This window comes from Epinephelus lanceolatus, chromosome 5, assembly GCF_041903045.1.
Source record: "Epinephelus lanceolatus isolate andai-2023 chromosome 5, ASM4190304v1, whole genome shotgun sequence".
In the NCBI taxonomy this organism is placed as follows: Eukaryota; Metazoa; Chordata; class Actinopteri; order Perciformes; family Serranidae; genus Epinephelus; species Epinephelus lanceolatus.
In genome coordinates this window covers 21,530,937-21,545,006 of record NC_135738.1, presented here as the reverse complement: position 1 = coordinate 21,545,006, position 14,070 = coordinate 21,530,937, and the positions used below count along the sequence as shown (strand labels likewise).

General features: G+C 41.7%; 1 protein-coding gene across 2 annotated transcripts in view; it reads left to right on the top strand.

Moving 5' to 3' along the window:
* Positions 1–14,070, top strand: part of otud7a (OTU deubiquitinase 7A) — a 54,342-nt gene that overhangs the window by 27,394 nt on the left and 12,878 nt on the right. For both annotated transcript variants that reach the window (XM_033635359.2, XM_078167874.1), the window contains exons 4-10: positions 7,245–7,430; positions 7,531–7,749; positions 10,741–10,842; positions 11,300–11,427; positions 12,052–12,164; positions 13,583–13,710; positions 13,791–13,940. In XM_033635359.2, coding sequence (XP_033491250.1) covers positions 7,245–7,430; positions 7,531–7,749; positions 10,741–10,842; positions 11,300–11,427; positions 12,052–12,164; positions 13,583–13,710; positions 13,791–13,940 — 1,026 coding nt within the window. The remainder of the gene's footprint in view (positions 1–7,244; positions 7,431–7,530; positions 7,750–10,740; positions 10,843–11,299; positions 11,428–12,051; positions 12,165–13,582; positions 13,711–13,790; positions 13,941–14,070) is intronic.

Sequence of the window (14,070 nt, the reverse complement as noted above, 5' to 3'; positions counted from 1 at the left end):
ACATAGAAGCAAACAACAACGGCATCATGCTACTCCAGTGTGTGATTTTAGACAGCATGCTGGTATCGCGAAAGCAAAAGAATCGTGATGGGCACAACAATGTAACACAACAGTGTCGATCTCTAGTGTGACATGAAACATAGCATCTGCAGCACTTTCTGAACAATAACAACGACATAAGATGGTAATAACAATCACTTACCAATTACAATTAATCACATAGAAATAACCTGTGGAAGCTTCTTCTCTGTGATTGATTACAGTGACATATTGTATATGCATGCAACCTCCTCCATTTTACATAGCCTTGATTCGGTATACCACGCATCTCTATGTTTTATTACAAATGCAAAGTTACTTACTCATCACTGCATTCTTTATGATTTGGTGGGATGGACATCACTAACCATTTGCACACACCAGCACTGGTATATATTTATTTATAAAGCAATACTGGGCAAACTTCTCTAGGTGGTTGCTTTTTAACGTACCCCAGGTTTTAACAGATCTGAGGAAAACTGCATTCTCCTACTCTGCACCATGGACATGGAACAATATTCAAAAAGATCTAAAATTAGAAACACTATATCCATTGAGGAATTTAAGAATGTGGTGACAGAGACATGTGCTTGTTTTTCTTGAGAGGCCACTATGTTTGAATAGTTGTCGTTTTATTGTGTTTTTTTGTTTTATTACATGTTCTGTTTGTTGCATTTGAAATACGTTTTAATTGGCTGACTTCTTGGTTAAATAAAGGTTAAATTAGTAAAATTAAATAGAATAAACTTACCTTCTCTGTTCTATGGCAGCTGATCTAGTCTTCTGCTCGGAGGGTAAGAAGCTCCCGAACCTCATTGTTTTCCCAGTTTGTAGACATTTTCATCTGCTGTTCTTCTTCTTGGAATTAGCTGCTAATTGCTGCTAGCTGCTTTTTAAATCTCCTGGCAGTGGGTCACACACATAACACGTCGTCAAAACATCACACCTGTCCCGTCTACAGTCCCTTACCCTTTTACACAGAAGTTAATTTGGCGCTGTTACTTCCAATGCTGCCTGCTTAAAGGTGAGACAGCTCTGTCTCCCATTCCCCCAAAGAACATATTATATTGCTGCCTTGAACAGGTTGTATAAAAGGAGGTAATGCAACCTCAATAAAAGGTTAGCTGCAGCCAATGACTGCTAACAGTTAACGTTACCTAGCTGCTGATTTCAACGTGAATTTGTTGTTCAAAATATGGCATTATCAGGGAACTGGCGGGGTGCAATCCCTGACGTGTCAAAGGTGAGTTTACTGCGTTCTTTCATCCTGATGGCATCCCGGGGAAGATCCCTGGGAAAACATTTTTTCTATTGTCCCTGGGACGACGGAACGCTGTCACCCCCGAGCCCTACTTTCTTGCCTGCGCAAAATTGATGTGCCGATAGGCCAATGGCAGTCAACAAGGAAAATACTGACTGATACCGATGTTCGGCTGATGAATCGGTGCATCCCTGTTATCAACCAACCTGTTACATGTATACGTAATACGTGGGAATTTTTGTTTTGATCAGCTCCGCCCTGTGGTGCTGTGGTCGCACAGGGGAGAGGGAAGGACAGATGAGGAGAGGAAATGAGGGGAGAAGAAAAGAAAGGAAACAAAGGAGGGGAGGAGAGGACAGGGGCCCCGCAACAGTGAGCCAGCTTGCTGATTTAGAGGCCAGTGTGACGGTTTTACGAGTGCACTCCCCAGGGAGAGCTTTGTGCCCATTCATTGGAACTCATTGAGGAGCAGAGTGCTACTGGCACTTGTATAGCTTACATACAGTGCCACTTTGGGGAAAACACAGGAGAGCAAAAGTGCACACGGCAACAGAAAAGCTGCTTGATGGTCAGTTGAATTGGCTCCGATGTCTAGAGACAGTAAAAGTGATGTTTGTGTTTTTGTTTCCAAGTATGAAGCAATTTCACTGTCAGGCTGTTTCACATTGCATTCCAGGAAACTGCAGCAAAGAACTGCTGAACCCTGAATACAGATACAGTTTAGTCTACAGGAATAACAGCATGCTGCACACAAATCAGACCTCCATTAGGGGATGAAATCCTTGCAGAGTGTGTCCTGGAAATGTTTTGTTTTTTTTGTCTCTGCCTGTGTATTATGCAACGGGTGTCTAGTCTGATAAAAGAATTAAAGTGTTGGGTGTCTGTCTCTCCCTCCCTCTCAGTCATTTTTTTTCTGATTCTGCTTTGGCACAAAGCCACAGGGGCATACTTGTGACACTAACAGACACCAAACAAGACACTGCACTCAAGACAAGACAGACGTGGGGCCTGGATGTCCTATTTCAGTATCACGCCTGCTGCTTCTCTCTGGTGTTAGCTTAGCTCTTCAGACCTGCATCAATCAGCTGCTCTGTGTCCCTCTGGTCTGAGTCAGGATGGTGTGAGGAGCGAGCAGAAAGACGGAGAGGCAGACAGAGAGATGTGACAGAGCCACATGTGGTGCTTCCCCCTAGAGGCTGATTTATGTACTGAAGAATGGGTCAAATTTATTGAGAACCAGGACATTTTTTGAGTTCTGGAGTGAGTGTGTTTAGTTTTTATGGAACAGGTTAGCAACCTAATTTTGGTGATAATGATTAACTTATTTCCCCCATGTGCCAAGCATGAACTCCCAGTAAGAATTCCTTAAATGTTGATTGTTCAGGAGGTTTTCACAGGGATCTAAATTATCCACAGAGGTCTCCTCCTCTCCAAAATGCTGTTTGACCTGTCTGCAACAAGCACCTGCTAATGTGTGCCCACCTTTTCTTCTGATCCAGACCTTCAGGAGGTTTTTACCAAGAGCCAAATTATCCACAGAGGTCCCTTCTTCCAAAACAAACAGACCCGGTGATTAAAAAGTTACAAATCCAATGGTGTTTGTCTCGTTGTAGATGGGCCACTAGCACAGCACCTGCTAATGGGTGCTCACCTTTTTTCTCTGTTAACTTTAGAACCAGACATTAAGGAGGTTTTAAATGAGGAGCACGGTTCCCATGGTCATGAAAAAGTCATGGAATTAGTCAAAATAATTAAAAAATTCTGGAAAGGTCATGTAATTTTGTTTTGTATAGGGACATTGTCACAATAATCTTCCATGGATAACATTCCACTTAATGTTACAGCAAATGAATTTCCTGTAGCTGCTGACTAATCATAGCTTTAATATGTTGTTGATGTGTGACAACGTTTTGTTTACCATCACATATGTTTCGGCACTTTCTCCCTTGGTTTCTCCCCCTTCCTGTATGCCAGCTAGCTGAAATTATGTTTAAATAGCGTTTGATCTGATTTGTCTGAAAATTGCCAGACAAGTAGGGCCAAAAAAAACAAAAAACTTTATCATGGGTCCTTGAAAAGGCATGGAAAAGCTTGGAATCTTTGTCCATTAAAATGTGTGGGTACCCTGTGGGAGCCGTATTATCTGCAGAGGTTTGTTTCTCTCCAAAACAAATGTACCTGATGATTTAAACTGGTAAAAACACAGATTATAGCAGTTTCATGTTAAAAAAATCAGTGTTTTTCCAACACTTATTATTGCAATGGGCTGAGAAGTATGGTGGTCGATGCAAACATGCAAATATGCAAACGGCCCTATGCAGAGCCAGTCCGTCTGTTCTGGGCTACTGTAGACACATGGCAGTGCAACATGGCGATCTCTGCGGGCGAGAACCTGTTCCCAAAAAAAAAAACAACGATTCTTATTTTCAGGTGAATTAACACTAATGAAAACATACTTATTACATCATATTCCATTTCTGCCAATATATCCCCCTAAATCCTACATACTGGACCTTTAATTAAAGAATCAATCAGTTAGTAAAGCTTGCTCATGAAGAGCTGCTTCTGCTGTCTCTGTACTGTATGTAAAAACCTTCCTATGCAACTGATTTAATTTAAAGTCCTTTAATGAAGAATAAAAGGGGTCCAGTGAAGCTGCTGTGTTTCTAATAGATGGGGATAATGCATGTTCATACTGCAGATGAATTTATCAGTGTTCCTTTTGCTGACGACAGCCATTACAAATGAAGGAGCTCGAACAACGCCTCCCATGCCACAGTAATAGTAGGCTAATGCAGAAGCATTTAAAGACCGCGCATTAGGTGCAGAGTGGCTGTGTTGCTGAACCTTAAGTTGTATTCCTGGATGCGTGCAGCTCAGTAAAGTAGAATCAGTTTTGCATTGATCAGTGTGAGAGACAGTGACCGGCGGTGCCAGGTTTCATGTTCAGACTGCCGAGAATGATCATGTCTGGTAGTCTGGGAGAGGACAACTTCCTCCAGGTCTCTTACACAGGGAGTCCATTAATGGACCCTGTCTGGTAAACATGCTCAGATTACACGCAGGCACCCTCTGCCTGTTTGCAGCTGATGTGAGTTTTATAAGGACTGTTTTGGAGATAGTTCCTGTGGCATCATGAGGAGACACGCTGAGTTATAATAAGACTGAGGCTTGACTTGTGTCTCTTAGACCTGGGAGGGATCTCTGTTGGAGAGACAGCACCCAGAGGAGACAACTGTGTCTGTGTGTGCATGTGTATGTGTTGATGGTGTGTTACCAGTGTGTGTGACCCTCCTGCACATCAGGATATTGCTGTCACTCTGTTAAAGGATCTGTCTCCCCTCACTATCTTCACTGCTGTGGCACCACCCAATCTCAATCTCAGTTATTATGATGCAGCATGTTTTATTGCCTGTGGCTTCGCTCCATATGAGCTACATACATATGTACCATTATTGTTGGGGCTCATTATTTAAAATTCATATAGAGCTGGGAATTTATCAGTATTTATTTCAAATATTAAGAAAAGAGTAATCCAGAAATCTGCAGAGGCAAATGTTTTAGTGTAGTTTAGTTTATTACGGTCATTTTCCAACTGATAAAACTCAAATACACAAAAGAAAAAATGAAGATGGTAACAATAATAAATAACAATAGTAAGTCATTACTTTTGATGCAGTGACAAAACAAAGCAAGTTTTACTGACCGAAAAGGTGTAGGCTGAAGCCTTAGCTTATTGCACCTACCCTTTTTACATAAATAGTTTTGTACTGTTTTCCTTGGATTTATACAATGAAAATGACAGAAAAATGAAGGAAAAAATGAAAGAAAAGAAAAAGAAAAAATGAAAGGAACATGCAAAACAAAATATATCTATATCATAAACACACCAAGGTCCAAAATTAAAATGAGCCTTAGCTTATTGTTTAGCTTATTAGCTTATCTTATTATTATTTTTACATTAAATGTTTTGTACTGTTTTCTTTAGATTTATGCAACGAAATTGAAAGAAACAAGCAAAACAAAATATATGTATATGATATATACCTAAGTCCAAAATAAAAATTCACCCACACACACACACACACACACACACACACACACACACACACACACACTGATGTTTATAACTTGCTTTTATATTTGTCAGTCATATTATTTTAAATGTATTAAATCTAGTAAGTGTGTTGCATGTTTTCAGTTCTTTTTCTTATCCTTTCTTCCTTTCTTATTCTATCACCTTTGACTGTTACACATCTTTTTTTTAACTTTGCTTTGTAAGCATACAAGTTGCTCTTAGTTCATATTGACTCTCTAATTTGGAACAACGTCTAGATACAATCTGGAAGTGTGTTAATTTTATTTTGAACATTAATTGTGCAGCTTTAAAGTCCAACAAATCTCTAAATTTGAGAGCATGCGAGTTTATGAATAATTTGTAGGGTGGTTCATGATAATCAGCTCTTTGTCAATTCGTATAGCTCTCTTATAGCTTAAAAATCAGATTTGCAATTGCTTTGTAAGTATTTCCCCAATCCTTCACACAGTAGGTCATGTATCAAACCATAAAAGCACGATACAATATATGTAACGAATTTAGATTGACGGTGGCTTTCGTTTTGTGCGATCTTGCAATGAACGTTTTTGTCTATATGTGGTTTCGGTGTGTTCTATTACCAAAAACATTTTCTTTTATAAATTCTTTCCTGAGGTGGGGCAGCCCCTCTGTGCGGAGTTTGCATGTTCTCCCCATGTCAGTGTGGGTTTTGTCCAGGTACTCCGGCTTCCTCCCACAGTCCAAAGACATGCAGGTTACTTGGTGACTCTAAATTGGCCGTAGTTGTGAATGTGAGCGTGAATGGTTGTCTGTCTCTATGTGTCAGCCCTGTGATAGTCTGGTGACCTGTCCAGGGTGTACCCTGCCTCTCACCCAATGTCAGCTGGGACTGGCTCCACCCCCTCCGTGACCCTCAAGAGGATAAGGGTTTACTGAAAATTTATGACTGAATGAATGAAATAAAATGAAAAGCAGAGCACATCACATCATTTTGGGAAAACCTCCAGCTACTCTTAGTCAACTAGAGAAAACACCAATTCAGAATCTTGAGAATCACAGCACTGAAACAAATAACCAAAGGGTGGAATAAAAACTAACCCTTAAATTTAATAAAATGGAAAAGTATGACTCAAGAAGTAAAATTCATGGAGAAAGAGATTCACAAAATACGGAATAGGGAAGATGTGGTTGAGAAAAGGTGGCTTATAGAAGATGGGAGACTTAAACTATACTGTCATTGTACTTAATGTATAAAAATGTGTACAGTGTGTGAGATGGTTAATAGTTATTTTCTTTCCCTTTTTTCTCTATCATTATTATACGATTATTATACTGTGAATGTATTGGTTGTTTGGTCTTTCATATTTTTCTTTATTTTCCCCTTTTAAATTTTGTTTGTAATGAATTGTAAACTAAAAAGCAAATAAGCTGTATATATGGAAATGGGTTTGAAAAAAATAAAGTATAAAAACCTCTTTGCTAGAACAAAAGAAATTTGTATAATCTGCAAACAAACCAAACTTTATCATTTTGGACACTTTCCAAATATCATTAATGTACAATATTGACAATATCTTTGCATTTTATCCCCAGTTTCTTCTTCCCTTTCTGATACTGGTAACATATTATGATTTACTCATCATGAGATAATCCTGTTTACTATAAACTGCAATGAACAGTGTCCTGTTGAACCAGAAAAACAAAAATTTTGATGCGTGGGAACATAGTATTTGGTGAAACACTCTAATTGTTCAGAAATTCTGGATATTTCTCAGTGAAAATCAGAAAAAGTCAATACAAAGCCCTTCCAGTATCGCACATTTACTCTTGATACACATAATCAGGGCTGATGTGCAGTCAACCAGACCTTTTGTTTGTGTCCCGCAGGTAAAAACTGGGACCTCAGTGCTGCTCTAAATGATTACGAGGAGCTCAGGCAGGTCCACACTGCCAACCTGCCGCAGGTCTTCAATGAGGGCCGCTACTACAAACAGCCAGAGACACGTGACACGCCCACCCATGTCAGTAAGATCGACAGGCCGTGTGCACAGAAGCAGGAGGACAATGCACAAGGTACGAGGGCCGCCTTTGCACCACGTTGCCTGTTGATGACCTCATCAGTTGCCTCATGCTTCCCTCTCATCTATCCAATTCTCACTTCTCCCCCCTCTAGAGAAGCGTCTGTCCCGCGGGATCTCCCATGCCAGCTCTGCCATCGTCTCCCTGGCGCGGCTGCAGGTGGCCAACGAGTGTACCAGCGAGCAGTTCCCTCTTGAGATGCCCATCTACACATTCCAGCTACCAGACCTCAGTGTGTACAGCGAGGATTTCAGGAGCTTCATAGAGAGAGACCTGATCGAGCAGTCCACCATGATGGCTCTGGAGCAGGCTGGTGAGTACTACAGGATATAATATAATACATCCTGTTAGAGTGCTTCTCCTACAACTGATACGAGATATGTAACAGAATCTGATGCATTTCAGTGTATTCTTTATTTAGATTACATTGATACGCAGGAGGCCCACAGAGCAGCAGCAATGCGAAATGCCAGTGAAAGTCAGTAATGTAGACAGAGACGTGGAGGGTGAGACTGAGAGGGGGGAGACAGAGCAGATCAGAGGGGAAGCATCATCTGGAAAGCAAGACGACAACAACTAATTCAAAGCCTCCGGGATCCCAATGGATTCATCTCCCAGCTGAAACTTTGAACTAACGGGGAGAAACTAGTTAGCGAAGTTTCAAATCTTCCTGCGGATTTTCCCACACACAGACTGCGGGGATCGTAAAGCCTTTCTCACCTAATTCTGTTCAACAATCAGGGAACAATCAACCAAGAGGAACATTGGGAGAATTAACTATATTGACCTTCATATTTTTGTATTTTATAAACACATAAATCTGTCTCATAAATGTATTTTAACAGTGATTTAGCCAGAAGATGGTGTCTGATCTCAAGTTAGAAGTGAAAGATTTACAGTTGTAAAAGTCTTAGCACTGTCATGAATTTAATCCAAATTATATGCATCACAAATTCCCCTATAAAATATGTATCTCTGCAATTAGGAAAAAGGTAAAATAAAGTACAACAACCAGTTGTGTAGTAGCCTCACTTCATGGTTGGCTGGTGTTAATCATTCTCGGATGTGACACCATTAAACACTCTGGGACATGATAGTACTTTCCACAAAATTAACTTTAATATCCAATGCTTAAAAAACAGAGAAATGCACAAACATCTGCATTTTGAGCCCATCCACACTGAGGGGTAAATCATTCAGAGACTCTTCTGTGTTTACTGTTGTTAAATAAATGATGCAGTCAGATCACCCCAGGCTCAGAGCGCCGAGGCTGCCTGCAGTAAAGCAGTGTGCTGAGCCCAGGGCCTGTGAAGCAGTCGTCTTTCCCTCAGGGACACTGGCAGGGCGGTGATGGAGCAGAAAGTGGAGATACTGTAAAAGTCAGAGTGAGGAGGAAGATGTTCACTTGAGTTTTTTTTTTTTCTTTTTCTTTTTAAGGACTGCTTGTTATGTGAAGGTGTGTGCAAGCATATGGGCTGTGCTAATCACTGCCTTCAAAGTTCAGCTATTGAGGCTAATTAAGCTTGTTTACTAACTGTTCCCAATGGGCCGTCACTGGTACCTGCACCAGGACCATGAGACGAGAAGACACTGAGTTACATTGAAATATCGGAGTGATTTGCACAGAGTTTAGATGCACAATTGAATGCGTCTTTTAGTATCTGAGAAGTAGTCACATTTCTAACACAGATGTTTTTTACCGAGTCTGATGAATAAAATTAGTCATGATTTAAAGGGACAGTTCTTGTTTTGGTGTGAGTTCTCTCAAATATAATGGAACTAGATTGCACTCGGCTTGTGGTGCTCAAGAGCCACAAAAATACATTCTCAACAGCGGAGAAATCATGACCTGGCTACTCAAGATAATTCACAGACCTTGTTGTGAGCAGTTTCATGTAGGAACAACTTTCTCTCCACCATACTACACCCACCAGAGGGAAGCGTGCATCCACTGCTAGCTCAGCCACCGCAACTGAGCTCAGCTGAGAAGGACGCCATTAATATTTACATCTCAAGCATTCACAAGCACGAGCCTTGTCCATGAATGCACGCTTCGCTTCCTTCTATGCAGTGGTACGGTTCACAGGTACAGCTCAAGTTTGACCTGCTCTCCAACAACAGCGCTTTGCTGTGTGGTGATTTCTTAGGATGAGGTGGCAACACAGCCAACAGGTACCAAAAAGAACTCATATATTAGAGAGGAGGCGGACATCTCTACTGTCAATATCTCAAACACTCTGTAATTCACACCAAAACAATCTAGATTGATAAATAGCACTACTGGTAAGAGGAAAATATTTTTGATTTTAGGGTGAACTGTCCCTTTAACAAGATTTACACAGATATCCCATGTCTAAAATAATAAAATTAGGATAAAAATTAAACCCAAAATGACTCTAATTACACTGTAATACTTTTAATGAATATAGTTACTCTTAACAGTGTTATAAATAATTAAAAATAATTTGCTACAGAACTTTTTCATGGGCTTAGAACTTCAACTTCAACTTTATTTTGTCCCTAGAGGGCAATTAGTTGCACAGCAAGTAAAAACATACTTAAAAAAGACACGGGAGAACACATAAGAATATAAATACCCATAAATCAGGGGGATGAGGGGGGAACCAAAGACAGCGATCTGAAACAACAGTGGTCTACAACAACAGCCATCAGTGATCACTCATCTTGATCATAGCAACCAGCCAAAAGTATGACGCTAAGTATGACACTTTACTGCCCTGCATTCAAAAGAGAGATGGCAGTAGGAATGAAGGAGTGCTTGTATCTGTTAAACTTCACCGGGGGAAATCTGAGTAATAATGGGCCATAATAATAATAATTTGGAGTTATTTAATGTTCTTGTTATATCTAAAATAGACTTGCTATAAACCTACTGTTGTTGTGTTTCTGTTATTGATAAGAGAACAGTTTTAATTTATTTTGATTTTCTTTTCCCCCATCTATGGTTTCTGTTAGATTCCCAGATGCCTGTGGAATAAACACCTCTTGAACTGCCATAGTTTTCTGTTTTTATTATGTGCTACGACTTCTATTTGTAGCTAGTATTCTCCTCTTTATAGAGATGTTGGATGGGTTAGGAGTAAATGTTGTGGGCCTGTGAAGCCCAATGAGACATTATATTGGGCTATACAAATAAATTTGACGCTGGGATCTTATTATCATTTCTTTGTGTGTGTTTTAATTTAAGTTAATGAAGAGAGCACTGAATTTAAAATGGATTGATGTTGTGGTTGCTGCCTTCTGTGCAGAATTCGTGACCTTCTTTTATTCTATGTGTGTGCAGGTCGTCTGAACTGGTGGTCCACCATGTGCACCAGCTGTAAGAAGCTGCTTCCTCTGGCCACCACAGGGGACGGGAACTGCCTTCTGCATGCTGCCTCTTTAGGTGAGCTACAGTATATCTAATATATGATGATGATGATCGTGTGAAAAACAACTGTGCGAGTAATGATAACAGTGATGATGCTGCGTCACAGCTGCTGAATCCAGAGGAGGGAGTGAGACAGGAGGAGTGAGGGAGAAAAGGAAGCAAAGGGAGAGAGATAACTGACCTGTACATCGCAGGAAACTGTCAGCTGCAGGGTTCAGGGGTTTGACAGCACATTCAGGTCTGTGCCGAAGGAGATTGTTGACTCCCCAGTGTGAGGACTGCTGGAGCAACAGAGCTAATGTGATCTACACTGACAGTCAGACAACTAAGGCCTGTTGATGAGTGATGAAAGACATTTTTAGACAGAATGTTAAAGAGCTGAGGTCATCTCAAAATGATTAAATAGTTTGGGGTTGTTTTACGTCCTCAGTGTTAACATGCAGTAACGGTGTCATGGGTCTGTGTTGATCAGGGATGTGGGGCTTCCATGACAGAGACCTGATGCTGAGGAAATCCCTGTACACCATGATGAAGAGCGGTGCGGAGAGAGACGCTCTGAAGAGGAGGTGGAGGTGGCAGCAAACTCAACAGAACAAGGAGGTCGGGAGAGTTAATGCATCGCATCCTCTTTCCTCTAATGACACAAATCCATACAAGCAAGCGGAGGGATGAGCCACTCGTAACCACATTTGGATTTTTGCTGCGAGGAAAATAAGTCTGTCTATGATACCAAGTGTGCATTAGTAGCCGTGTTAATTCTGTCAAATCCTCTGCACTTCCTCTCCCTTCTCTTGATGTTCATGGATTAAAGTATTTGCCAATCTATTAGAAAAAATGTGTCACCAAAGATAGCTCAGGCAAAGAAGTAGTCCAGATGCTCATGTTTTAAAAATGCCTGGGGCGTCCCGGTGGCCCAGTGATCTAAGACGCATTCTGTGTAAATGCGGCGTCCTGGTTTGTTGCATGTCATCCACCTTTCTCTAATTACCCATAATCCCTGTCTGTTTCTTTTATCAAACTATCCATTAAGGAGCAGAAATATGACACACAGTACCCACATGTTGCAGATGCATAAAGCTTCAGGAGATAACCTTGTAGATGCAAAATGAATAACAATAAGGATTGTGTGGGTGAGCATCTGCACGTGCTCATCAGAGTTTCCATTTGTGTGTGTGTGTGTGTGTGTGTGTGTGTGTGTGTGTGTGTGTGTGTGTGTTTGTGCAGTCAGGGCTGGTGTACACCGAGGAAGAGTGGGAGAGAGAGTGGAATGAGCTGCTGAAGTTGGCCTCCAGTGAGCCTCGCACTCACCTCAGCAAAAACGGCAACACTAGTGGAGGGTAAGCTGTTCCACACGCTACACGCTCTGAACTCCCAAGACACAACACATCCCTTTAACTAGAATCCAGCAATGTTTTCCATAATCACTGTATAAGACTGAGAACACAACAGAGCAGCGATAGCGAGCGGCGCAGCTCTCATCCCACATCACACATTACTACTCTCCTGCTGTGTTTTAATGCCTTGCGCGTTCGAACGCTGCAGGAGGCCCACAATTAAAACAAAAGTGACCTTCTCACTAAGATGGATTTGTCAGGGAAACTCATTGTTCCCACTCGGATTGTTGCTCTTTCAAATTGCTTCCTTGATTTGTCGCAGCTCCGGTGTGAGACTGTGCCATCTACTGGCTGCCATCAGTATTAATCATGTGTGCTGAAGCAGCCTCCCCCTGAGCTGTGGGTTGCTGCTTTTAGCTGCAGCAGGTGATGTGATTCCCCCCTTCTACCGCCCTCCCCTCCCCTCCCCTCCCATGTTGAATAAACAACTGTGGGTTTATCTCAGGCTACAGAGGCAGATTGGAAACTAACTCTAGTTTCCTCCTCCCACGCACAGAAACATTGTGGCTTGTCTCTTGTTTCCATTTTCACTGAAATACACATGCATAGCAGCTGATCTGGCGGAAGAAAAAAAACAGCTATGACGAACAGAGAAACTCATTAAGGTGTCTGCTGTTGACTGAAATGTCATTTAATTACATAAAATGTGATTAAGGCAGGTTGTCTTCGCTCAGCGCTGAATGTAAAAGCCTCACGACAAATCATGCAGAGACTGTTTCCAGGTGACAGCAGCAGTACGTCTCTGCATTGTCGTTTTACAATTACTCGCCGTGTTTCCCCCAGCGCTGACACGTCCAGTGTGAAGCCCTCTATCACTGAAAATAACCCATTAAAGAGCATAATTTACTCATTTACTCTGGTGGTTTTAACCTCTCATTGAGTTTGACTGTAATGCAGTAATCAGGTTAGGGATGTTTGATGGTCCTAGTGTGAGATGAGCCCCTAAATAGGATGAGTGGGATTCACATATTAAGAGGCTCTTTATTAGAGTGAATTTGGCAGCGTGGCTGTTTGTGTGGCTGACAACTTAATTGTTGCACATCCTCTGGTTCCCTGGTGGTTGCATGCCTGAGAGCTCTGCCTCTGCCTTTTCTCTCCCTCTCTCTCTCTCTCTCTCTCTCTCTCTGTGCCGCTTTCTTTCATTCAAACACATGTAGGAACAGATGGATCTTTGTACGTGTCTGTTAAAGGTAGCCAGAGGACAAAATGGATCCAAATGGATCAGATTAGATTACGCAGGCACATGATAAGCACCAGTATTTAATGTTTTGGCAGATGTTTTCGCATCAGTAAATGCCAGTTCAGGAAACATCATAATGTCCCATGATCCCACTGTGTTAAATGGTTGTGTTTTCTCGCAGGGTGGATAACTCTGAGGATCCGGTTTATGAGAGTCTGGAGGAGTTCCATGTGTTTGTGCTGGCCCATGTGTTACGCAGGCCGATTGTAGTGGTGGCTGACACGATGCTCAGAGACTCAGGAGGAGAAGGTAGGCCGACTGCATCTTTCCTTGATTTTCTACAACACCGTAACATAAGCAACGGATTAACACTTGATATGGTGTTCCAGCGTTTGCTCCCATCCCGTTTGGAGGGCTCTATCTGCCTCTAGAGGTGCCTCCGAGTCGCTGTCACTGCTCCCCTCTGGTCCTGGCCTACGATCAGGCTCACTTCTCTGCACTGGTGTCCATGGAGCAGAGAGACCAGCAGCGAGAGCAAGGTAAGCAGTTGTGCATCATCACAAAACCCTGACAGAAAAGCAGGTGGCATCCGCAGATTGAGATGTGGGATATGATAAAGCCTTTCTTAAAAGTGTCGCCTGCTGTAATGTGCATTAGGTAATAGTTAGG